At 40.5% G+C, this 24,601-nt stretch overlaps 2 protein-coding genes and 2 long non-coding RNA genes across 6 annotated transcripts in view; 2 read left to right on the top strand and 2 right to left on the bottom strand.

Annotated features, from left to right (window-relative positions):
• HHLA2 (HHLA2 member of B7 family) overlaps positions 1-24,601 on the top strand; it is a gene marked incomplete at its 3' end in the record, with an annotated part of 497,990 nt that overhangs the window by 63,330 nt on the left and 410,059 nt on the right. The gene's annotated exons all lie outside the window — the stretch shown is intronic.
• On the bottom strand, positions 1,649-10,156 carry LOC306808320. The gene is made up of 4 exons (XR_013775965.1): positions 9,936-10,156; positions 8,003-8,119; positions 3,344-3,423; positions 1,649-2,804 (listed from the first exon to the last, which is right to left on the bottom strand). It is a non-coding gene; the product is annotated as an uncharacterized lncRNA (long non-coding RNA).
• On the top strand, positions 6,855-19,988 carry LOC306808326. 3 transcript variants are annotated; one of them, XR_013775968.1, is made up of 4 exons: positions 6,855-7,392; positions 7,764-7,829; positions 10,537-10,703; positions 19,717-19,988. It is a non-coding gene; the product is annotated as an uncharacterized lncRNA (long non-coding RNA). The 3 variants fall into 3 exon arrangements; XR_013775969.1 differs by having other exon boundaries at positions 10,523-10,703; XR_013775967.1 differs by lacking the exon at positions 10,537-10,703.
• The window catches only part of CIP2A (cellular inhibitor of PP2A), a 24,899-nt gene continuing 16,669 nt past the window's right edge, over positions 16,372-24,601 (bottom strand). The window contains exons 17-21 of the mRNA XM_079318500.1: positions 23,907-24,103; positions 21,931-22,044; positions 20,001-20,083; positions 19,364-19,503; positions 16,372-18,266 (exon numbers count right to left, since the gene is read on the bottom strand). Coding sequence (XP_079174626.1) covers positions 18,117-18,266; positions 19,364-19,503; positions 20,001-20,083; positions 21,931-22,044; positions 23,907-24,103 — 684 coding nt within the window. The 3' untranslated portion in view covers positions 16,372-18,116. The remainder of the gene's footprint in view (positions 18,267-19,363; positions 19,504-20,000; positions 20,084-21,930; positions 22,045-23,906; positions 24,104-24,601) is intronic.

Here is a 24,601-nt window from a genome sequence, read left to right as displayed (position 1 = left end):
ACTGGAGATTTTCAGGTCTCTGCCAGCCTTTGTGCTCCCCCTGCTGCAGTGCCTGTGCTCACTGTGCCATGGACACACATTCCTGCAGCATGAAGAGGTGTCAGGAGCATCTCTTTACCTTCCTTTCAGCAGCACCACTTGAAATGCTTTCCCTCAATTAATTCTTTGCTGACAGTTACTGTGTGGTGAGGCAGTAGAAGGGAAATTTAAATCTCTCTGTGGAAAGCATCCGCTTTCATACAAACACGCCTGGTGAAATCATTCCTAAGCCACCCAAAATGTTTATAGTGCCTTTTAAGCCACTGTAATCCGTGATCTACTGCTAGCAACATGCAAATCCCTGACACCTCTCCCTGTTTTGAGCAGCATGGGGTCAGCAGAGCCTGCAGAGCATTAACCCCCCAAACCACAGGAGTGTAGCCAATCCTCCCAGCTCGGTCTCAGCCTCCCATCCCATGCCAAGCACTGAGCTCTGGGATGAGCTCTGCTCCCAGCCCAGCCTGGGACAACAGACATCTCAGAGCTGTCACTGCTGCCTCTCCCCTGCTGACACTCCATCATTACGGTATCTGAAGGACGTTTAGATAGGTCAGGTTTTTAATGGGAGAGCTTGGCTTCTGGGAGTGAGACTGACAGCCTTTTGAGAGCAGATTAACAGCGCTGATAAATCAATCCCAGACTGACTCACAGCTGTAAGAAAAGTAAGAAGATGAAAAAGGAGCCCAGTTAAATAAATGGTCTCAGTTCTCTGGCTCTGGAGATGTACCAGGGGAGGGAAAGAAAGCTTTTCTCGTGTGCCTCGTCACTCTTCTTTCTCCAAATTTGACCCCATCCCCCACTCCCCCAATGCCCTCTGTGGGAAGTTCTCCATCTCCAGTGATCTTGAGCATCCCGCCCTGCCCATCAGGTCAGAGATTAATGGCATGTTTTCAGAATTGCTGTGCATCTTTTTCCCAGCTATCACATAGCCTAATCGCCATTAGTGAATTTTGGGTTCCCCCCTCACCTTAAACTACTCTGCATTATCCATAACCACTGGGGGAAGGCAGAGGGTTAAAAGCATTAATAATGCATGTAGGCAGTTCAGGTTGATCTTTTGAGCATTCATTAATGAAACATTTGTTTGCCTAGTATGTCATTGGAATTACCGTAGTCCTGCCACCAATTCCATTAAACCATCCTCAAGCTGATAGCAGAAGTATTTTAGTCTTGATCAATGCAAGGAAAAATAGAAATCTCCCAAGGGTTTGTATTACACAATCTGACTTCAAAGACAGGGCACTTCATTAGCCTACTTCAGCCTCTGATATGATGCACTCTGTCTGCTCAAGCAGCCTGAAAACCACATTTCCATTTCAATAGGCAGCACTGTCCTAAAATACTCCTAGGTCTTCAGACACAACATATTCTAGCTCCTGGTGCCAAGCTCCTGCAAGACAACTTGTCTTTTTTTTGCCTTTTTTATATTTCAGCTTCAAGGGTTCAGAGCTTGCCCTTCAGGTATGGGTAGGGGTGGGTACAGCCCTTGCTGAATGCCTGGCTTTGCTGCTGTGGAAGCTTATTTTTCAGAGGAGCTGAGGGGGAATGAAGTAAAATATTCATGCCCCTTTAGACACAGGAGGTTTTGTGATTTTTCAATTTTTCGCTGCTCTAACTCTATGAGTCATAACTCAACTTTCAGTCAAGGATTGTTTCTATCTTTTGTTTACCTTATGCCAACTGCAAACTACACTAAAATATGCAGAGACAGTTTAATTGGTGAAACAATTGTCGTGGGGATACTTTATTAACTTTGCAAGTGCTGACAGAATAAACTCAATGTGATTGGCATGATGCTAAATAGCAGGAAAAACTGCAGGAAGGAGACTGTGTGTTTTTTAGCATTTACATTCTGTAAGCAACAACAAAACATTATTTTCTTCCAAATACGGATACACCGGGCTGGTCACCTCTGCTGAAAACTCAGTCAGCAAAGCTCCTTGAAATATTAAGGCCAGTTTTTAAAGCAAATCCATTTCCAGAAGTATTATGTTCTGCCTGAAAAAGCACAAGTGTGTGCTTCTCACATGGCCTAATGATTTGATGCTTTTTGTCAGTTGAATTTAAACACCTCCAAAAATGGACACGACATCCTTCTCTCCAACAGCAATACTCTGGAGTGACTGGTGGTGTGTGCATGCATGTGTATATATAGGAGAGGCACACAGATATATATATTTATACATACATCTGTGTGTATATCTAGACATATCTATACATATATATAGACTTATAAACATGAAAACAAGTTTATTTTCTAACCTCTCCCCTCCCAGCTGTGATGCTCCCCACTTGGAGCTCAGTACTGGAACAAACCAGCTTTTCCTTGGGAGACCTGCAGGACTGACCCTGCCAGTGCTGTTGTGCCACAGCAGAGCCATGGCACACTCACCCTGCTGTGCTCCCCTGATGCTGGAGCTGAAATCCTGCCCCAGCAAACCCCCAGGGCAGAGATGGGAAAGGGGGCAGCTGTTTGGGGTGGGCAGAGCCAGGAGTGAGGAGGTGGCAGGAGTTACAGGAGAGAGGGCTGGTGAGAACAGTCTGTGCTGGACCACCCAGAGGAGCCCATGGATCCCACAGGAGCAAGGCTGCACTACCTACCTAGCCCAGAACACAGGGAGACACCATCACTGAGACCAGCCAGGCATTGCCTTTGAGGAGGACAACCCATTTTATCACAGCAGTGAGCAGCAGCTGAGATTGCCAGTGAGCCTACAGGAACAACTCTCTTCTGAGTCACAGTGGATCCCCTGCAGCAGCCAATCCTGTTGGAACAGAATCGACTTGAGTTGATTTTAAATACATATTTTTTTCTTTCAGATCTGAAATACTCACTTTGTCTTTACAGGAAAAAAAAAAATTAAGGAGATGAAACAAAAAAAAAAAAAAATCAGATCATATACTTGAGGCTTCTTGCACAAAGCCAATGTATATGTACATTGTACATATGTACAGCTCTGTATATAGTTTTAGGCACTTTAGGTCTCACCCAATGGTCTAGGAAAGAAAAGGGAAAGAGAATATTAACATATCCAGCATGATGAAGCAAAGCTAGATTGCTGAAGCTTCACTTTACCAGCAGCATGAAAACACTAAAGAACTTGTTTGACAAGACCACCAGCCCAGCTGAGTGACTCATTTTCACCAAAATTCACTCAACAGAAAATCTTGGATTTGGATCTGTGCAGCCTGTCCCACAGGAACTTCTCACCATCAGGTCCATCTATTAAATCTCTTCACAAACAGAGCATTTGGGAACAGTCTTGGTTGAAGGTCTGTTTATCACCCTGTGGGTTCATCTCACATTTTCAGATGCCATTCTGTAGGTCTGGTGGTTGTGCCTTGCTTCTGCTAGAGGAGAGAATGAGATCATAACAAAAACTCCTGCAGGGCAACAAAAACACATTTTTGTTGATATAGTGATAGAAAAATGTATATCATGCTTTAAAAACCAACCTGATGTTTTCCTGGGAATCCAAATTTACAGCAAGAGGCTAACTGAAAAATTTAACACAGAACTTTGAGAAAAATATGGGTTATTTTGGGGTTTGAAAATATGCTTTATAAAAAAAATATAAGGGGAAAGGAGGAAGGGGAGGAGAGGGAGAGGAAGAGGGAGAGGGAGAGGGAGAGGGAGAGGGAGAGGGAGAGGGAGAGGGAGAGGGAGAGGGAGAGGGAGAGGGAGAGGGAGAGGGAGAGGGAGAGGGAGAGGAGGAGGGAGAGGGAGAGGGAAGGAAGGGAAGGAGGAAGGGAGAGGGAGAAGGAAGGAAAAGGAAAGGAAAGGAAAGGAAAGGAAAGGAAAGGAAAAGGAAAGGAAAGGGAAAGGAAAGGAAAGGAAAGGAAAGGAAAGGAAAGGAAAGGAAAGGAAAGGAAAGGAAAGGAAAGGAAAGGAAAGGAAAGGAAAGGAAAGGAAAGGAAAGGAAAGGAAAGGAAGGAAAGGAAAGGAAAGGAAAGGAAAGGAAAGGAAAGGAAAGGAAAGGAAAGGAAAAGGAAAGGAAAGGAAAGGAAAGGAAAGGAAAAGAAGAAAAGGAAAGGAAAGGAAAGGAAAGGAAAGGAAAAGGAAAGGAAAGGAAAGGAAAGGAAAGGAAAGGAAAGGAAAGGAAAGGAAAGGAAAGGAAAGGAAAGGAAAGGAAAGGAAAGGAAAGGAAAGGAAAGGAAAGGAAAGGAAAGGAAAGGAGAAAGGGATCTATATTTTTTTGGCTGGATTATTCTGCCTCTTGCCTGTCAAGCAATATGGTCCTGGTAGAATCTCGGGTTCTTCTTGTACTGCAGTTGATGAACAGGGATTTTCCAGAGCAGAAAAATCTCCCCTGATGTCATCACCCAAATGTGCACCAGAACCACAGGGAAGGAACTTCAGATCTAAAGTCCAGGTGGTTTCCACTGGATTGCCAGCATGGCCTGGATGCCTGTCTTCATCCATTACTGACACTCCATAATTCAAGATATGCAGAAGCATCCATGATCAGAAGGACAATCAAATTAAATACACAAAAAGTGTGATGGAAGAATTGCTGACACCTAGGAAAGGGAAACTGAGGCAAAGGTAGGGGCTACATCCATATAAATAATGAGGCATTTAGTCACTAGCTGATTACCTTCAAAGAAGAAGGACTAGGCAGTGTGTTCATGGTCATGTTGGACCAGAATTGTCCAGGCAATAGGGCTGCAGGAATTTGACAATGCCCTCAGAGCAAATCCCACCCTTCTCCATGGGGAAACAGGCTTCTCATGACATGGGCCAGCTTTGTCACACTTACTTGGTTCTAAAAGGGGGAATTTTACCTGTGTGAAAACGAATAGCAAGTTGTTTCTTACCCAAGCAGCTTATTCAAGAACGAGACGAGCAGATTTTGGATGCTGCACATGTAAGGAGCAGTGCACTAATTGGCACTGCTGTTCACAACAGAATAGGAGATACATTCAAAGGCAATAGCAATTTCCATTATACTTCCAGTTACAGTGAAAAGAGATTGGCTCACTCTTCACTGGACACACAGATTTGAGTTTTAGCTATTTGCAACAATTGGAAAACTGTCCTGGATACACCTGAATGCTTACAGTTTTCTAGTGCCACATGGGATGTGTGTACCTTGTCAGGTAAAAAGCATGCCCATTAAAGTATGACACCAACTAGCAGAATTTATTGCAATGAGAGAACTAATCAGAAAGCAGATATATAGATTCATTCCCCAGAAATAATAAACCAAATGAGATTTAAGACCAAGTCCAACAGTAGGCACCATTCTGTCCCATATTCATGCAATTTAGACAGGTCTTAATGATTTTTTCATAGCATATACATGAAGTTCAGACCCAAGTACTTCCTTAACCAGGAGGGACAGAGTCTTTCAGACTACAGATTCAAGATGTGTTTTAATGAGAGTTTAAGAAAAGTATGAAGCTTATGGGAGAAGGTTCCAAAAGGACAAATGAAACAGAACCTTCCACACTCTCCCTATTCCCAGTGTCTCAGTTGCTAGCAGTAACAATGTGTGACATGTCACATGGGGCTGTGCTGAGATGAGCTCCACACCCCTGACCCTGAATCACTGATAAAGCCATGACATGGAAAAAAGGGCAGCCTGAGTGCCTTCACAACAGCCCAGCTCTGGGATCAGCAGAGCCTGCCAGAGCCCTGTTATCTCCAATAAGTGTCTCCTACCCCTGCTATCAGAGCCAGGAGTGAAGAGGTATTAGCAGCAGAAAGGTATTTTTGCACTGTGCCCCCTCACTGGAGGGGGCTGCTGTCTGTGTCCCCTGTCCAGCATGGGGAGCACAGATGTGTGGGGCAAGGGGACCCAGCCACAAGAGCTGCTGGAAGGGGACACTCAAAGAGAACCCAAACCAGTCATTCAGCCATACCTGGGCAAACTCAGAGCATTTGGTTTTCCCCAGAGTCACCTCCTTTCTGTCCCTGCCCTCATCTAAGGACAAGATGCTCTAGGAGGTGACCTGTGATCTCCGTTCACACCCTTCTCTTCTTGGGCTTGGGGAAAGCACATGGCAGAAGCAGAACACCAAGAGACCTCCTTGCCTGTGGTTCCACATTTACAAAGGCAGAAAAGAACAGCTAGCAGAGATTTGTTTCAATCTTATTTCTCCTTTATTCACTAATGTCTTCAAAGATATCCCCTTCCTCCCCAAAATGAACCCTTCACTGAAAGAACAGTGTGGACACTTCACCTACTCCAACCTGACTAAAGATATTAAGCACTGACATAATTCACAAGATTCAGCACTTGCCATATTTATAAGAGTTTCTTTGCAGATCTCAAATATCAAAAAAAGGAATCCAGTACTTGCTAAGAGAATATCTTCCTAGGCATAAAAGATTAGAGTCTCTAAATAAAATAAAAGCTTAAAATTCTGTGTGAACTGATGATAAGAACAGATCATTAATATTAAAAATGCAAATACAGAGAGTATATATACCACCCTCCCACACCAATGGTATTTCTGATCAGCCAGTGAAGTAAATCCAGCCCAGCATTTATGCACTCAGCTCGAAGTAAAATATTAAGGACAGAATAACAGTTAGGAATATGACAATGATGTTGCCTCCAATAGTCTCCAATCAAGCATCACTAATCCAGGAAATTAAGAGATGAGATAAAAAGAAGCCCAACTGAATTGAAATAAGAAACATGCAGCTACAGCCTTCAAAAATTCTTCATGTTGTGGCACAGTGAGGACAGATTGTGACTCAGGCATCTGCTTGTATTCCTATGAGCCTTTTTAGAGCTGATTCCACCTTTCTGGATTCACTGAATGAGTAATCACTAGCATTCATTCATTTTATCAGGGGTTTTTTTCCTTCCTCTTCAGGAAGTTCCTATTTCAAAATGTCTGTGTGGAGACTGAATGAGAGGCACCAGCTGGGGCTCCTGTACAAGATTTCTGTCCTCCTGAAGCAGCAGAGTGCTATTTTAAGGGCAGAGCCACTGGAGAAGTATAAGACAACCAGCAGTCACCAACCCCTAAAGAGGCTGGCACCTGGTTTGCCTGACTGAAGCATCAGTCAAACCTGCACAAAGCCCATTCCACATGGGTTTGGCTTTTCATATGGCTTAGGGCATTTTTTTCTCTAAAGGGAGAACATTTACATAGAAATGCTGGAGGGATCCTAGCAGCACCAAATGTTCTCTGTGGTTCTCCCTCATTCCCAGCAGCAGGCAAGGTCTCAGTGGTGTGAGGGGACATTTCAAGCAGAAACATGCAAGCCATTCAACCATTAAACTATTTAACCTTTAAAGACTAAAGCTAAGTGACACAGCTAATCCACCAGTGAAAGTCTGTGTGTTCTCTGTCTCCCCATAAGAGTGACATTCCAGCCACTGCAGAAGACTGATGGTAAATTGCATTATTTCCAATTTCATGGTGGAACTAGTTAAATTTTTTTAGGCTATACTCTAGATGTAACATTAAATACAGCCACTGCTAATAACTTAGCTTAATTATTAGCTGATTTATTCATATACATGCAGGCAGAAGATTTCAATTATTTTTAATTATGTGGAAAGTTCCAAGTGTCTTTTTTATTCCATTAAGATCATCCAAAACTCTGTAAAACCTGCAAGCGCTTAATTCTTTAAATGACAGTTTTTAATTAATTTGAACTCAGGCTAATTAAAATATTTGTAGACTGCAACAACCTATTTAATTTTTGAAAGGCAAGCTTTTACATCTCAGCAAATATGTTCTATTTGCCATTGGGATTAAAGATCCAGCCCCTATTTGAAGTGCAAAACCCTCTTCACCCTTAACAGTGGAATTACAAGTGGCAGCAGGTAATAGAAGTGCTCCATGGGCTTGGGCTGTATGCTACCAACCACCTGCTGAGCACACCCAAGGCCACTGCTCCCACTTGCATGAAAATCTGGGCACTGGAGACAGGAACAAGAGCTTCAGCAAGCCTTTGGTGGTAACAGCCTTGGCTTAACCCCTCACCTATCAAACTTACCTGCTTGTGCAGCACTGGATAAAGGAGGAATCCAGTGCCCCCTGTGGCAGCCACCAACAGCCACCCTGCAACACAATTTGCTAGGTACTCCACAGGACCTCTAGCTTCAGTGGGTAGCTTAAAAAAGGAAAGGAAAAGGACTTTAAATTTGTAAGCAACAAAAATAAGGCTGTGGTTGTGCTACAGATGTCTCACAATCCACACGACTTTTGCCTTCACTGATGATTTCTAATGCCATTTGACAAAGGAGAAGTGGCTCTGATCACAGTCCAACAAGTTAGTGGCTGGCTGCAGGCTGGACTATGAAACTAACACATTTAGGAGTAGTTTTTCTGTACCCCAGAGCCCAGGCTTGCTTGCACCTCCTTAATTTCCAAGCCAGCATCATGATGTGCCATTTCCACTCCAGTGGAATAATCTCCCCAGGGACAGGAGAGACCCCATTGCTGGAAAGTTGTAGGATGTGGTTGGACCAGGTGCTATACAATCCCACCTAGGCTCCCTTTCCCATGGCAGGGTGGACCAGGTGATCTTTCCAGAGGCTTCTATGATCTCTGTTTACTATGATCATTAAGGGCACAGAAAAGAAGAAACTTCTCTGCAGAGCAAAAAAAAAAGGCTTAAGGAGGACAAAGGAGCTGTTCCCAATAGATTTTGCTGCTTTCAGTCTGCAATGCTTTACAGGCATGAAAGTCACCAAGTCCTTGAGTGGCATGAGCCAAGTTGGGTTTTCATCACGACACCTTCACACAGCTGCTGGCAATGAGCTTCCTTCACACACAAATATAGCTGATCAACTATCACACAGTGATTGTTGGCTTGATTCCTCCCTTTAGAGTGAGCAATGCACAGAGCCATAGTAACCAGCTCCTGCCACCCAGTCCTCCTCTTCTGAAGGCAATCCATTTATGCATGGCTCTGTGAAGAGGAGTTCACATTTCCCCTGTCTGCAAGAGCAGGAGAGGGAGTTCTGGCTCTGTGGCTCTGCCACACGCTGCAGACATGACAAGGAGTGACCTTGGCTATTGTTCTCTAAGTGGTTTCCCAACATGTCACATGCATCTCTTACCCACTTATCGAGCCACTTGAGTCTGTGTAAACCAGCCAATATTCTCTTTCCTAGGCAGGGTTGTTAAAAATGCTACATCAGTGTGCAGTAATATCTCCAAACAAATTTCTCAGTCAAGGTATTAATAGCTTTAAGGTGTTGGAAAAACATTTTCAACGAGTTAATGGAGCTTCATAGCAAAATAGGCTTGTAGCTAACATTCACATTAGCATTTCTCCTGCCTAAAGAATTTTGAATCTGAGGACATTTAGCTTTTAATGCTTTAAAGATATGAGCATGCCTGAGCCTTTAACACAAGATAACAAAATCCAATTTCACTTGTCTTGATCAGCCTTTGTAAGTGTTGCTACTCAAGTGCTGAACTCCAGTCCCATATCTGATCTAAGCTTTATCCCTTCCTAAATGGGTAAAAATAAACACATCCTTTCTTGCCCTTTATGGACACAAAAACATTGCAAAGAAGGAAGAACACATGTACTCTGAAGGACTGAGCCAACCAGCAAAAATTATCTCAAAAGGGCATGCAGCAGACAGTACTTTAGTTGTTGAGCTCTTTATGGTAAATAGTGGTGCTTATATATAATATAAAAGATTATTATGGCAGTTTAGACTATAGACCTGTAAAAAAAAAAAAAAAATCTCACCTCTTTCCCAGAAAGCCCTTAAGAGGTTACAGAGACCTTTGCATAGAGGAATATGCAGAGACCAAGAAAAAGTCTAAATCTATAGTGATACTTTTAATTGCTATACAGTACTTTACTGAATGACTGAAAGGGAAGCTGACCATATGCATGAACTGTGGAAAGCAACTATTTTAGACAGATTAAAACAGGTTTGACCTAAATGCCCAAGCCCAAAATTTACCACAGCCCAGCTGGCATCAGTGGCCCATGGAATCCCTGAGCTGTGAGGCACAAGTGCAACTATCCAACAAAAAATTACCAGTTTCTATCAGTGCTGTAAATGGGTATTGTTTAATATTTCAGTCCAGCAGAGTTCTCATCCAAGCACATGTCCTTGTTAGATTTTCCTGGGACTGATGATGTTTTATGAGTCTGGGAGTAACCCAGGAAAATGTTATCACTGAACAACAGACAGAGACTAATTCCAGACTTCAGCTACCTGATATAAAATTGTTATCACACTTTAACAAATGGAAAATAGTGGCCAAAGATTAGGACCATTCATTCTATCTCTCTTCTAATTACTTTCAACTTTAAGTTCTGAGAAATGGAAGAACTCTGGGGAGGTGTTGGTGTAGGGAACACTCTGGTTTGTGTAAGACAAGCCCCATGCTTCTTAGGTTGTGGGGCAACCTCCACTCTTACATCCTTCTATCCATTTTTTAAATTACATGCATCACATGTGATGGTAAATTTCTTACAGATTTAAACAGTAATACTTTACTATTTAACACTTTCCCTCTTGGACTTATTTACATAAAACACCAGCTTTATCTCAACAGGTTAATAAGGAAAGATAGAAGGGACGTAACAAATATTACCCTCCAACAAACAGCAAAGTTATCACCTGGAGAGCTGCAGCTCAGGATTTACACTCACTTGGGCTCAGCCAAAAGGCTTCTCACCCTCCAGCAATGGTCACTTGCAATCCTCCTTGCAAGCAGAGTTGGTAAGCTAATAAAATCCTGACTGTAGCTTAGATCTAGCTATCTATCCTTTCTTCTCACCAGCTTATGAATAAACATGACAGAATCATCAGGCCTTGAGTAGTTAGACATATAATAAACAAGGTTTGGGAGCAGGAGGGAAAGAAGGAAAGAAAAATGTCATTTGAGTACTCCAGGCTTCAGAAATAGAACACAAATTGGAGACTGTGTGACCTCGCTCCAGCACCTGCGTGCATACGCGCTCTGCTTCCAGGGCTCTGATTAGATGCTATTTTTCCCTGGGGGCTCTGCCTGGTTCTGCATATGAGATAGGTCTGCGTGGGGAGGAAGGCAGAGTCAGGTGGTGAAGGAGACTCTGCTGTCTGCTTGTCCCTTTCCACTCTGTTGCAGAAGCTGCCTTCTGTCTGAGTCAGAGGTGGGAAAAAAAAAGATGGTTTTAAGATTCAAGTAATTGCTTGCTCCATTAGTATGCCAGGAGGAGTCACTACAAAGTACCTCTGTGATGGCAAGCAAGCCATTTACACCAACTTTTAGACAGACAACTACCATAACTGTTTGCATTTCCTGTGTAGCTAGAGGTTGAAACCCTAAACAGATTTACCTGGAGATGCTGAGTGGAAGCACATGAAGTACTGCAGCCAAAGCCATCAGGAGCAGCTTCTGGAGTGATGGGAAGCACACCCATGCATGCAGGTGTGAAGTGCTGTGGACCAACAAATGGGAGTTTTCAACTTTTTACATAAGGAGATCCAAATCAGCAGTTTATTCCAATGTGTGCAGGTAGCATGAAGGCAATTTATGTGAACACTGCAACAATAAGCACCCCACAGAAATGAGTGACTGAGAAAGGCTGCACACTGCGTACTCTATCTTAGGGTTTCATAGCCACAGGCAGGCATAACTTGGCACATACATAACCACAGAATATGCTCAGCTGTAAGGGATCCTCAGGGGTCACTGAGTTCAGCTGCTGGCCCTGCACAGGACACCCCAAGAGTCACACCCTGTGCCTGACAGCATTGTCCAAACACTCTTGAGCTCTGTCAGGCTGGTGCTGCCACCACTGCCCTGGGGAGCCTGTTCCAGTGCTCAGCCACCCTCTGGGAAGAACCTTTTCTAATATCCAACCTAAACCTCCCCTGACAGCCTCATGCCATTCCTTTGGGGGTGTTTGAGCACTGTCTGAGCAGCAGCAGCCTTTGAGCAGTTAGGGGCAGGCAGGAGCAGCCTCTGGCATGGCACTCCTGGAGCAGAGCAGCCTCTGGAGACTCTGGTTTAACCTCTCTGGGAGGGTAGCATGCATCAGCCAGCCCAGGGACTGTGAAATCTGAGCACACCTTGCCTAAAAACACAGAGCACTTTGGCCAGACACTAACCAGAGAGGATGCTGTTTACCGGCATATCCATACACACTCCTCCCCAACAAAAATGACTTCTGAATAGTGAAAGGCACAAAGGCATTTACTTGATTTTTGCAGAATACAGCTGAAGCAATAGTGATGCCTGGAAAGGATGATCTGGAACAGAGACTAGACAGAGCAAAAGAGATAAAATAGGTATTCATTGAAAGGATACACCTTGGGAAGTGCAAGAGCCTGGCTGGGTCTACATCCAAATCAAATCCAAGATGGATCCTGGTCATGAGTTTTTACACTAAGTTTTGGTTCATCTACATATTGGGGTCAATTGTCCAACCACATTCCCAGGTTATGAAGTCTCAGCCCCCTGGCTTGCCCCCTTCCCTTTGCTGTTGTTTCTGCTTTTTGGCTAAGGGGTGTCCTTGATTCTCCAACTGGGAAGGGATTGTTTTGTCCAACTACCATGTGAAGAGAACTTACTAACACCTAATAGAAAGTTTCACAGTTAGACACTAAGCAGAGAGAATTACACACTAAGAGAATCTGAAAAATACAAAAGCTAAAACTCAAGGCATCAATAGCACAATGCCTCAAAGCACATTCTGAGATCTTTGGTTTTGAAGCAAATTGCTGAACTGATACTGAAATGAACACAATAACTCTGAGATTTCCCACTGCTTTAGAAAGCCACAACAAAACTTACATTGTTTCACCTCATCCTGAATATAAGCAAGAAAATTAAATGCTTCTTTCAAAACTAGCTTCACTTCCAATCACTAGATATGTGACAAAAATAAACCAAAGATATTTTCCTCAGCTTTAGCCTCAAAGGATAAAAAGAGGAACAATTAAGGCACTCACCATGACCATGAACAAGCAGAGACAGTCCCCACACTCCAACCAAGATAAAACAAAATATATTGTAACTGATCAGCACTGGACTTTTTTTTTTCATTTAAATATCAGGCTTATCAGTAGTCCCTGGCTTTTTAAATTACAATAGCCTTATATTTCCTTATAGGACATCCTGGCTGTGCTGTAAAACATAGCTGAAATTCAATTTCAAAATTCAATAAGCAAATAACATACCCAGATAGATTATTCTGAAGTAAAACTGAATCAAAACAAGTGCTGCTTGATTACAAAATTAGTTTTTAATAATATAATACAGTGTAAAAAACCTAAACCAGATTGTTAACTCAGTTACTCTGAAGAAACATTTAACCAATACAGTATTTATACAGTATTTGTTCTCTCATGTAAAGGCTTAGCTACCTATGGGTAAATCAAGGGCTGGCCATCCCTGCTATGAGGGGGATCCCAGCAGTATGAGGTGCTTGTTCTGCATGCAGAGATAACCTTTTCAAACATGTACAAGATCCTTTGGAATTTAATCAGTGCCTATTCAGTGACAACTCACAGGCTGGACTAGAGTCTCTGTAACATGAGCCAGCTGCTTTCAAAGAAAACTGCAGTTAACTATGATACTACAGTAGCTTAGTCAAAGAAATCTGTGAGTTTTTCACTCCTGTCTTAGGACCTGGTGACACAATCTCCCCTTTCCATGTACTCTCTTCTTTCCTTATCCCAGAGTACAGGCAATGCTGGAGATGTCTCAGGAAAACAAAAACAACCTGCTGTCTCCCTAGGCTTGCCATGTTGCAATGAGGAATGTGCAAGCCACCTCCATCCCATTTCTCAAACACTGATGATTTCTGATGCACAGCTTTAGAATGAAAAGAAGTCTTAATGCCCTGCAAGCAATCAATGCTTTCAAAGTCCATCTAAGCAACAACAGTACAATGCCCACTGCCAAGGAACATGTTGTCCTTGGCTTGTTGCTTCTTTCTTTAAGGAGAAAGTCTGGAGCTTTGTATCACACACATGCACAGGATGCTGTGTTCAGGACTGAGATTGATTGGGTAGTGGCTGAAAAGATACTTCAGATCACTCAAAAATATACTTTAAAATCCTCTGGACCTCCTTCCTTCCTCCATACACCAAATAAAGTGTTTCACTAGCTGCTTTCCTCAAGGTCATGCAAAGGCTCAGCCATTGTCCCAGCAGCTTTGGATTCAGTTTTACAATGATGCACAGTTGATACACAGAGGTTGAATACTTCCTAGTGCCATTAAGACTTCTTGCTTAGCCTGTGGTCCCTTTTGTCTCTGCAGTCCATTTTCCAAGCTAGGCCAGGGCCTGCACTGCCACACTTAAGTTCTGTGGAAGGTGAACCCACAGATCTTTCCTCACAGTCAGCCTTATCCCCAACACTGTCCATTTTGTTTCTTTGTCTCCTCAGTCAGCATTGAAAATACATAAGGCTAACTAAAGGAGAAAGTTGTATACCAATAGTTTTATTACATTCCTTTCCCTTTTTAGGGTTTCTCCACAAACCTGTTCAGAAGGGAAGATGCATCACACAGTGATGCTGTTACACATTTCTCCTAGAAAGATGGGTCAGTGGGGCAAACACCACAAAAGTTTTAATAGTTAAGCACCAGGAGTTTGCATATTTCCATTTCCAAAGGCATCCTCAGTAACCAAACCAAAAATATTGTTGGCAAAATGCAAAGTGGCTGCAATGTTTGCTCAACACCCAACACAGTCTAAAAATAATGGGTCAGGAAGACACACTATACACTGGTAGCAACACATCACATAAGGGATCCTATAACTCCTGAGTTCCCATTTTTAGACAAAAAGCTAATGGCCATGAAAAAAATCCCCAACCTAGACCAAATTCCACCTTCTGCACTCAAATTGCCTCTTAAAGCTCAGTTAAAAAGTCACTTGGGCAAAGCCATGCAGGCATAAGAGGAAACACAGAGAGTTTCAATTGGAATGCTGAGCATGAAACACACACATGGACCCAGCTGGCTCCTCTCAGAAACTGCCCTTTACAGCAATCATTCATAGCAAGACAAAATCTTCCAGCTAACCAGCAGCTCCTCACCAAGATCATGAGGCAATCTCAGGTCACAGAGCAACATGTCAGACAGGATGTGAGGTTGTTCCTTAGGAAAGGTTTAACATATTGCAAATATGAGAACCTCAGGCACAGCAGATTTAAACAGAAGCTGGGCATAAAAACGAGGCTCATGCTACCTTGTTAGTTCTGCTCTGAAATGGATGTCCTTGTGGATACAGCTGGGCAGAGCAACCCAGACTGTCACTCAGGAGGTGGGGAAGTACCTGACCCTGGCCTGGGACTCCAGGGTATTTACATCAACAGCTACACAGCTGCCAGTGTGGCATCACTCAGCCTATTTACCCCTCATTTCTCTGCACTCCTAGGAAAGGATCCAATTTAGATTGGGCTGGGGTAGAGAGAAAAGGATGTGTCACTGGGGACATAAAGCTAGCAGACTGTTCCTAATTTCATCACTCTGCAGAAGGGAAACTGGTGAGGGAGATGGAAAGGAAGCATGCTTCAGTGAACAAATCTGAAGATTCAAAAGTAACCAGATGGGAATGGATGGAGGAGTTTATTTATATATAAACCAACTTTGCAAGGTTGAAAGCATTTTTAAAGAAATAAGTACTCGCCTAAAAATACTTCATCTTTAGCTGCTAACAATAAACTCTAAGAAAAAGGAGCAGAGAACTTCTTACAGATTCACAAGAGTGTTGAACCAAAGCTTTAAAGATGGGTGCCACAATTTTGGTGGAGTCTGTCCCATTTTTGGCCTGCACTTATTCCAGACAAGTGCACTGCTGGATCATTCTAGACATGTCCCTCTGAATCAGGAAAAATGTAAGCATAAAATAGAGCTGGCATAAATCCTGACAGCAACTAAAACTTTTGGCACTGCTGAATCCATAGCATACGTGGTTTCTAGATTTCTTTATTCAGATTTTTATGTTTTGTTTACACCATCACTAAATAAATCCTACTGGTCACCATGAGCACTAAGCATTTCCTGGAAAAGCTCTTTATTAGATTGCCTGTTTTAAACAGGCCTCCTTACCAGCCCTTATATTTAGGATCACTTTCTACTTCCTACAGCAAAGCCATGCTTTCAGTTTGTAAAGCTCCAAATTCTTACTGTTTGTAATATTGTTTGTATTAACCTTATCCTGAAGTTAAGAAAATTCCAGCTGAAGTTCCACAAGGTTGGGAGGAAAAGCTTTTTTTTTCTAGATTAAGTTGCATGTGCTAGCACAAATACCACAGCACAGATATTTTGGCCACACTACTACCACTACTAATAAAAAGCTCTGTCTTTCATAGATAAATGTGGGGTGAGAGGGACAATGGAAGCTGGGAATTGGTTCAGATAATCTTGCCATTCCATCTTCTATGTAAGGAGAGAATGATCAATTGCATTTTATTCAAAAGTGAGAGCACCATTCCACACATAGCCTGTTTTATCCCAGAGGTGGGAAAGGCTCCAATAATAGATCCAAACAGCACACAAGGAAAGCTTCCTAATCTGAAAGACAGATTTCACCAGGGAAAAACAAATGGTAAGCACTGTCAGTTGGAATCAGTGGTGAAAGAGAGGTGAAGAGATGGAGAAGAAGGGGACAGTGAAAGCCTAAAATGAACCACCAGGGAAATAGAAAAAGATCAAAGGATGCAGAATTGAGACTAAGTGCTGAAATGAAGACAACACAACAGGTGATGAATTGAAGACCAACTCCAAACCCTTTATTGTGTCATTATTCCCAGTAAGTAAACCAAATATGAAATAGCACAGAAAATACATAGAACAGAAAAATATATACACATTTAAGGGTATTTTTAGGCATAAATGAAATAACATAAAAAGCCATATAGAACCACATGCTAAATGGAAAACTTTCTCCAGATTATGTAGAGCAAAAGGCAGCTACTTTCAGATAAGAAGTACTGGAGTGCCTGATGTTGAGACATGAGGATGCTCAGAACTAAGACAGCACAAAAGTCTCTGCTTGTAGAACATGCAATTGACAACCTGACATGATGCAGATAATTAAAAATCGACTATTGCAGAGCTATTTTTTGTGCTGGTGCCTGCTACTCCCTGCACTAAATGAGAGAGCCTGTGGGGAAAGGGAAAAAAGTCCAATAGCACAGTGGATATGGCACACATGAATATGAATGGAACATGAACATGAATATAAAAACAGCAGAGGGGACTTCATTACAGAACTAACAGTAATATCAAGATGCCTAAAAGCCAAACCCCTTACACAGATATTTCTTTGCATGAATTAAGTACAAAAATCTCCAAGTTATTTACAGTAAAGAGATATATGTTTTAAACAAAAATTTAAACAGACATCAATTTATTTTCTAGTTCTATTAGCCACTATTCATTGCTATTTGGAAAAATACTGCCACAGAAGAAGACAGAAATGCTGTCAAAATGTCTTGATGTGTCCATGCATTTATTTGCTATACAACCCAGAGTTCAGCTACACTTAGCTTAGAATAGCATATTGAAACAGTACATTTTTCCAGTGGGAAAAGAAAAAAAAAAAATCAATATTTATATACTCTGGATTCTGTCTCATAAATGCTAAAGATTAATTTGCCATTTTCTGCAGACATGTACCTACCTTATTGCTGCCTTACTCTGATAAGCAGCTTAATGTTTTTCCCTCCCATTCCAACATCTGACAAAGTCAAACTGATATTTATCAATTTACTTATTAACATGCTTGGCATTTCCTACTAGAATTTGTTTACTTGAGCACTTTCTGGTAGAAAAGGAGGGAGAAAACCAAAAATACAAAACCCCTCCCAACATTTACTTACCCCTTCCCCATGACCAAGAGATTTAAAGAGAAAGAATCCATGTCTACAAATTTACTTGGGCACTAAAAGTTTTTAACTCATTACACTGACAGTTTCTTTCCCAACTGAGTTTGCAAAACTCCAACAAAACCCCTGAATTTAGCAGCTCTGATAACACTTTTTTTTGTTGCTGGCCTTTCTAAGCAATAACTGCATTATGGAAAAAGGCAACCAAACTGCATGTGTTGTGTATAAAGCTGGCAGTCACTCCTATAATTTAGCTCACTTAATAGAATACAAAGCACAGGAAACAGAACCCTACAAACTGAGGTTCACTGTTTCTGCTTGCCACCACTTAGTTTGTGAATTACTGAAAGCATGCTGGTGTATTTGTCCAATTCTTCCTTCTGCAGATTTACAAGTGCTTCTTTTTCTGCCAAGCATCCTTCCAATTGGGATATTTGAACTTCCAGAGAAGATGCCTGCAGAAACAAACAAAATATTATAGTTTCCTCCATTACCAACTGAAAAAACACACAATATAGTGAAAGCTGAATGGCCTGGTGGTGAACTTAAGCAAGTAATTAAAAGCCAGTTTTGAAATTACAAGCTTGTTTCAGGAATCTCCCTCAGCTGTACAGTCAGTGCACATGAATGGTTCCAGCTACTGCCACACTGCAAAATGTTGGATACCATGGGAAAGCACCAACCCCTTTATTATCATTGTGCTACCATCTACATTTAATTTCAAACATCCCACCAGTAAATATTTACTGAGAAAAAAAAATTGCTATATACTGGATAATACTGCCTGAGGAGATTAAACTTTTGCTTCCAGGAAATGGAAATACAATAAATGTGTCTGTCAGACTGCACATTTTGCATTTGCTGATCATTTTGCAATAAAATGAATCTCTGCCTTGTGATTTTAGAGGAAACCTTACCTGCAGTCAAGAACACATAGGCTGCACTGAAGCTTGGGGGATTTAGTTTGAGGATTTTTTTTGTTTGGTTTGTTTGTTTGTTTTTGGTTGGGTTTTTTTTCTGTTTTTTGTTTTGTTAACATTATCCTGTTAACTTTACACTGCTAAAGTCCCTCTTTTGAGGGAAAGAAAAAGACACTTTTTCTTGGAGATTTTTTTTTTCTTTTTTACAATTTCAGTGATCTAAAGAACTCCAGGTGCATTTTGGTGCACAGATATGTACCTTAATTCAATGCAAGAAAGGGAGGGAATGCAAGCTGATCCACATTTTCAGTAGTCAAAACTACCAAAGAGGAATTTGTTACACTCTGTTATTTAACATTATGCCTGTAATTAACAGGTTTGGCAGGCTTTTTTCCCTTCCCAATATTACATACACACACCATGCATCATAGAGGCTCATTAGGACTTGATCCTGAATTAAAACTCAAGAAGCACACAATTAAAGCTGAGAAAATTTGTTGTGTCCACTACTACATCAGTTACTCTAGGGTCTTTAGGTATTTAACCACCAAAATACTGATCAACCAACTGTATTAATTGAACATCTACCTAAAACTCCAGTCTCAGGATTGGAGGTGCAAGTAATTCCTTACCTTGACACTCAATTCTTCCCTTGCTTGCTGTGTTTCACTTAATTCCTTTCTAAGAATATTGATAGTTTGTTCCATATCTGTTTTTTCTTTCTGTTGAGTTTTTATTTTTTCTTCTAGAACATTTATATTCTGTAGCAAGGCTTAAGAAAACAAACACATTAAAAGATTGGATGCCAGCTTAGAAAACAGATACTGCATTGGTCTAGGGAACAAGGGGCTTTTTTTTTTTTTTTTTTTTTAGACTTAACATGGCTGCTAATTGAATTACTGAGTAGTGCCACCTACTGCTAAATTTTAGTTGTTGCTTCCAGTCATATGCAGAGAGAGTTAAATTAAGCTTTTCTAATTTCCAGTTCCTACAGATAATAGTTCTAATGGACATGTTGCAAGAAGATCCTGAAGGGACATGCTATGAAGAGATTCAGTGAAGTCTGGGAAATCAACTTCATGCATACTTTCTAAAAAATTAAAATTTGTATTTGTTTCATTCAACAATTAAATTATATATCTGTGGCCAATTTTTAAGGCTTAGAAATTGCTCAGTAAGATATAGCAGCTTATCTACAGCCCATAATAACAGCATCTAGTTAATACAGTTAGTTCTCTAGATTCAGTGACCTTTAGGTAGGTGACTTACTTTCTATTGTGCCATCTCTCTCCTGTAGCTTTTGCTGTAATTCATTTCTGTGATCTTCACTTTCTCTTAATTGTGCAGCAGTCCTAAATGTGCAGAGAAATAAATTTTTAATCATTAAAATGAGATATGCCACTATTTCCCTGTCCTAAAAAGCTAAAATGATTTTTGTATTATTTCCAATTGCTGTCAAGAGCTTCAAATCATCAAACCTATGAATGTGCATGGTGTGAGCAGAGATAGATCTTATTTCCTTCCTGCCACCACGACACAGTCACTGCCCTTCTCTGATCATGCCAGGAACTACTGAAAAAGCTGGAGCACAAAGTCCAGAAACTGGTGCCTTTGACCACAGCCACAAATAATTCAAAATACTGTGCAGAACTAAAATTGTCATTCAATACAGGCAAAAATTCCCTGCCATTAGTGATTAATGATGCTGGGGTTTTAGTTCTTACAATGCTCCTGAAGTGACAATCAGTCAGTAAAACCTGTTTCAGGTATTTTCCCTGCAAAGACATCTATACACAAAAAATGCAATTCTGAACATCTCCTGGATTGTCACACAACACTCAAAAGTGACCACACCATAAGACAGTGCCACAGCTTGTGTACAGGCCTGTCTCAGTTCTCACTAGTTCAGGTAATGCTCAGTTTCCACCCATTAAATGCAGAGGTACTGGCATCTACAGCTCTTAACATGAGCACTTCACACTCTCTGAAGCTAATCTACTTTTTCCATTAACAGCCTAATTTCTAAGGCATATTCTACTTGCCACTTGCCTTGCCTACATGGCATTTGCTGTCATTTTTGTTTACTTGTTTATTCACTTGCTATCTGCCAGTTTCTAAGCTGCAGCCTCTAGCAAGAGTGAGGGATGTGCACTTCCACAGTCTCCATTTCTGTGGCAGTTCAAGAGTATCTATAAAATAAACTGCTCCTCCAGACTGGCATTAACAAGGGTCAGTTTTCATCAGAATATCTCCCTAATAACCCTGAGCTGCATATTGCACCATTAGATTTAAGTAGCCAAATTTATTCAGTAGCAAACTAATGTATCAATATGAAAATTTTCCATCTGAATCAGAACTCAAGGCAGTGATTTGGACTGCTCTGATTACTGACAAGGCAAGAGCCTGGAAGGGTGAAGTGAACTTTGCAAGTTAAACCAAGAATAGCATTTTATTTCTCAACTGAATACAAAGCCTGCCTATGAACATATTTTAAAGACATTTCCTGAAAAATTATGCATTAAATAAATTTTATCAAGGAAGAGTTCTATATTTCCTTAGTTACATTGGTGAAAGGTATATAAGACCTCTATTTTAAGTCATCAAAAAGGAAAAACTACAATTACTCCTCAAGAAGACATAGGTAATGCTAGTTTTATAGTTGGAAAAGATGTTTTATATACCACAGGCAGAATACCACCCATCAGGACTTCTAATACAATTTTCAAACATGTTCATTTAGTAGGGTTGGTTGTTTTCTTTTTTTTCCCTAATTGACAACATTAAGAGAACACTTGCAGACTAAAAGAGAATACACAGAAATCTTTGGGTGATAAAAGCATTTAAGAATTCAACAACAACCAAAATTATACCTCCACACTCTCCCAAGTGCACCTTAGAAATGGGTCATCATTTTTCTCTTCCTGTTATTTCTCTTCCTGTTATCATCTTTCTATTCATGTTATAAAGTCTGTCAATATTTCCTCCCCATCTCCAACCAATTAAAGAGCAAATAAAATAAACCAGCAAAGTCAGTACTACAAATTCTCATCCAACACATCCAATACTGAAGCATCTTTGGCTTTCTCAAACTTCACTTCTCAGGTGTTACTTAAAGCACAGCTGAAAAACTGAGTGCTATTTAAAAGTGCTATTTAGTTTTACTGTTTGACTTGCTTTAAAAGGACTGAACAGAACTTACCTGTCATTCTGCTGCTTGAGTGATTCATTCAGTTTTGTCATTGCTTCCACTTGTTTATTTAGTGAATTGCATGTAATCTGTAGATCTTTATATTGTCTTTCAGTTGTTTCATACCTACAAATGAAATGCAATTGCTTTTGAAGAGAGCTTTAATAGTTTGCCAAATAAAAATACTTGGCATGATCTGTGCAATCATCCTACTCAAGCAACAATCAAGGTGTTTTTGGAAGGGGGGAGTGTTCAGTTGAGTGTGTTTTGGTGACAGCTGGCTGTTAGTGTGTTAGATTTTTTGAGGTTTATTTTTTAATTAATATACTTAGAATCCTAGACTCATTTATATTGGAAAAAATGCTTTAGATCATTGAGTCAAACCATTAATCCAGCACTGCCAAGTCCACCACTAAACCATATCCCTAAATGCCCCATCTACACATTTTTTAGACTCCCTAGGGATAGTGACTTAGCCACTTTCCTGGGAAGCCTCTTCCAATACTTGACTTGGAAGAAGAAAACAGACAAACCAGCCAAGCCTCAGAGGATCCCTTAAATATCCTGAATCATCCTTGATTAGGAAGCGACCTCCTTCCAGTAGAAAACTTTTAGGAATTGACAAAACTATAAATACCTTTAGAAATTTGCAAAGAGCTAATCTGTAACAGTTTGTCTATGTCAGTCAACTTTTAAGGAACCCTTTAAGCTAGTCTGTGACCTTCTATGAGCTTGTCTTGTGATACTAAAAACTGAACATACTGAAGACAATGCAGTGTGTAATTAATACAGGCTTACGAGGCAGATTTCATGCTCTAAGCAAACATTTTCCTATCTTCCTACCAGAAGGCAATTTCTATCCCCTGATGTTAATTGATTGTTTTTAAGAAACAGCATATTTGAAGTATGAAGGTTGTTTAAAAAAGTAAGTTTTTGTTTCAGAAACACATTGTAAGAATTAGAAAGTTTTGTTCCTATTTTGGAGAATTTAAAACTGTTAGATACTAGAGTGAGGCTGATTGCCTATGAACTAGGCAATACATATTCACAAAGTGTATGACTGCATATAATTCAAGCAAAAATGGTGGCACTTCCACAATGACCATACTAGACACTTATTCAAGAGATCTAGTAATGGAAAAAAGCTTTTCACATTTTCCTACCTCAATGACTCCTTTATTGGCAGCAATATGCTTTCAAAATTGTCTAATAATGCTTGTTCCTGTTATTAAGCAAGAAACTTGATCTCAATGTTATCAGTTCCTTTGCCTTGCTGACACCTAGTGACCAGATCAGTTGAGTTGAGAAGTCAAAGCTCTTTTAAGCCTTTATTCTTCCAAAGCACATTCTAATTTCAAATATTTTCTATCTTTATGTCCTTTGTGCATCTCACATATTCTTTTTAGCTAAAGATCTTAAAGAAATAACACTTATAAATAACTCAGGACATACAATGTGCCTCCTTCCTCCATACCTCACTTTTACCTAATTTAAGTCAAATTTGGTACAGACTTGAGCAACAATGCCAAGTCCTACATTATGCAAACATACTGATATTGGCTGTTTCTCCAGAACTGCATGTCATCAAGATAAGACCATAAGATCAAAGAGAGACACTGAGAGCATGGTATAATGCTAACAGAAACTAAGCATCTGTGTCTTAGAGAACAATGCTCCCTTTTTATACAAAGCTTGTTCTATGTCCTGAACTGGACCATCAGCACCTACAATTCAGTTCTCCTTCCACTGAAAGCTGAATGTTCATATATTAATAAATTTAACTCTGTTAAATGTAACATAAATTTGAGTTCCTGAATTACTTAAGTTAACCTTATTGACAAGCATACAGAAGAAAAAAAAAAAAGAACTTTTCACTTAAAAACACGACAGCATGTAATGTTGCTCTTCTAATGAGCCTAGTCCAGTAAAGGACATCATAACTCTTTTCAGATGAAATAGTTGTTTAGAGATCCTACATGTCATCTTACCTCTGAAGCAGATCAAGAGAGGATTTTTTTAGTACTTCATGCTCTTCAGCAACTGCCTGCAATTTCCTGTTGTGCTGAAAGAGCTGTTCAATATCAGCCTGTGCTCTTTCAGATTCCACCTGTTGAGCTTTCAGCAAATCGTTAAGCTCTTCATTTTTTCGTTCTGCATCCTTCAGCATTGCAGCAAGAGCTCTTGCCTTTGAGTGGAAAGATACACACAAAATAAAAATTAAACAAAAAAACCCCCAAACCCAAAACCAAAAGCCACATACATTAAAGGGAATTCTGTTTCTCAAGTTGTATTAAGCATGCTTGAGGCCATAGATCTAACAGCAAAATGTCTACATTAAGAGAATAAATTCTCTCGCCTAATATTAACTACAAATTAATTGGCTCACTAAATTCCTTTAGCTCATTTTATAGACAATGGGAGAGAAGAAGGAAGAACAAAGTAAAAGATGATACATTTTAGCTGTGAATTTAGTAACCTGTATCACAATCTTTAATATAACCTTTAAAGAACAGAAATTATTCTCACTTTTCAACATGCAGCTCAAATACAGACTCCACAAAAACAAGCTTTATTTGAAGGTTCATCTCTGACCAGTGAATCAAAAGGCACAAACAGGGAACAGTTCTTTATATACCAGCAAATTCTATAGAGAATTCTAGTAAGTGGGTTTATTAATTTTTAA

Source organism: Erithacus rubecula (genome assembly GCF_903797595.1).
Source record: "Erithacus rubecula genome assembly, chromosome: 1".
Taxonomy (NCBI): domain Eukaryota; kingdom Metazoa; phylum Chordata; class Aves; order Passeriformes; family Muscicapidae; genus Erithacus; species Erithacus rubecula.
This window is presented reverse-complemented; position numbering and strand designations above follow the sequence as displayed.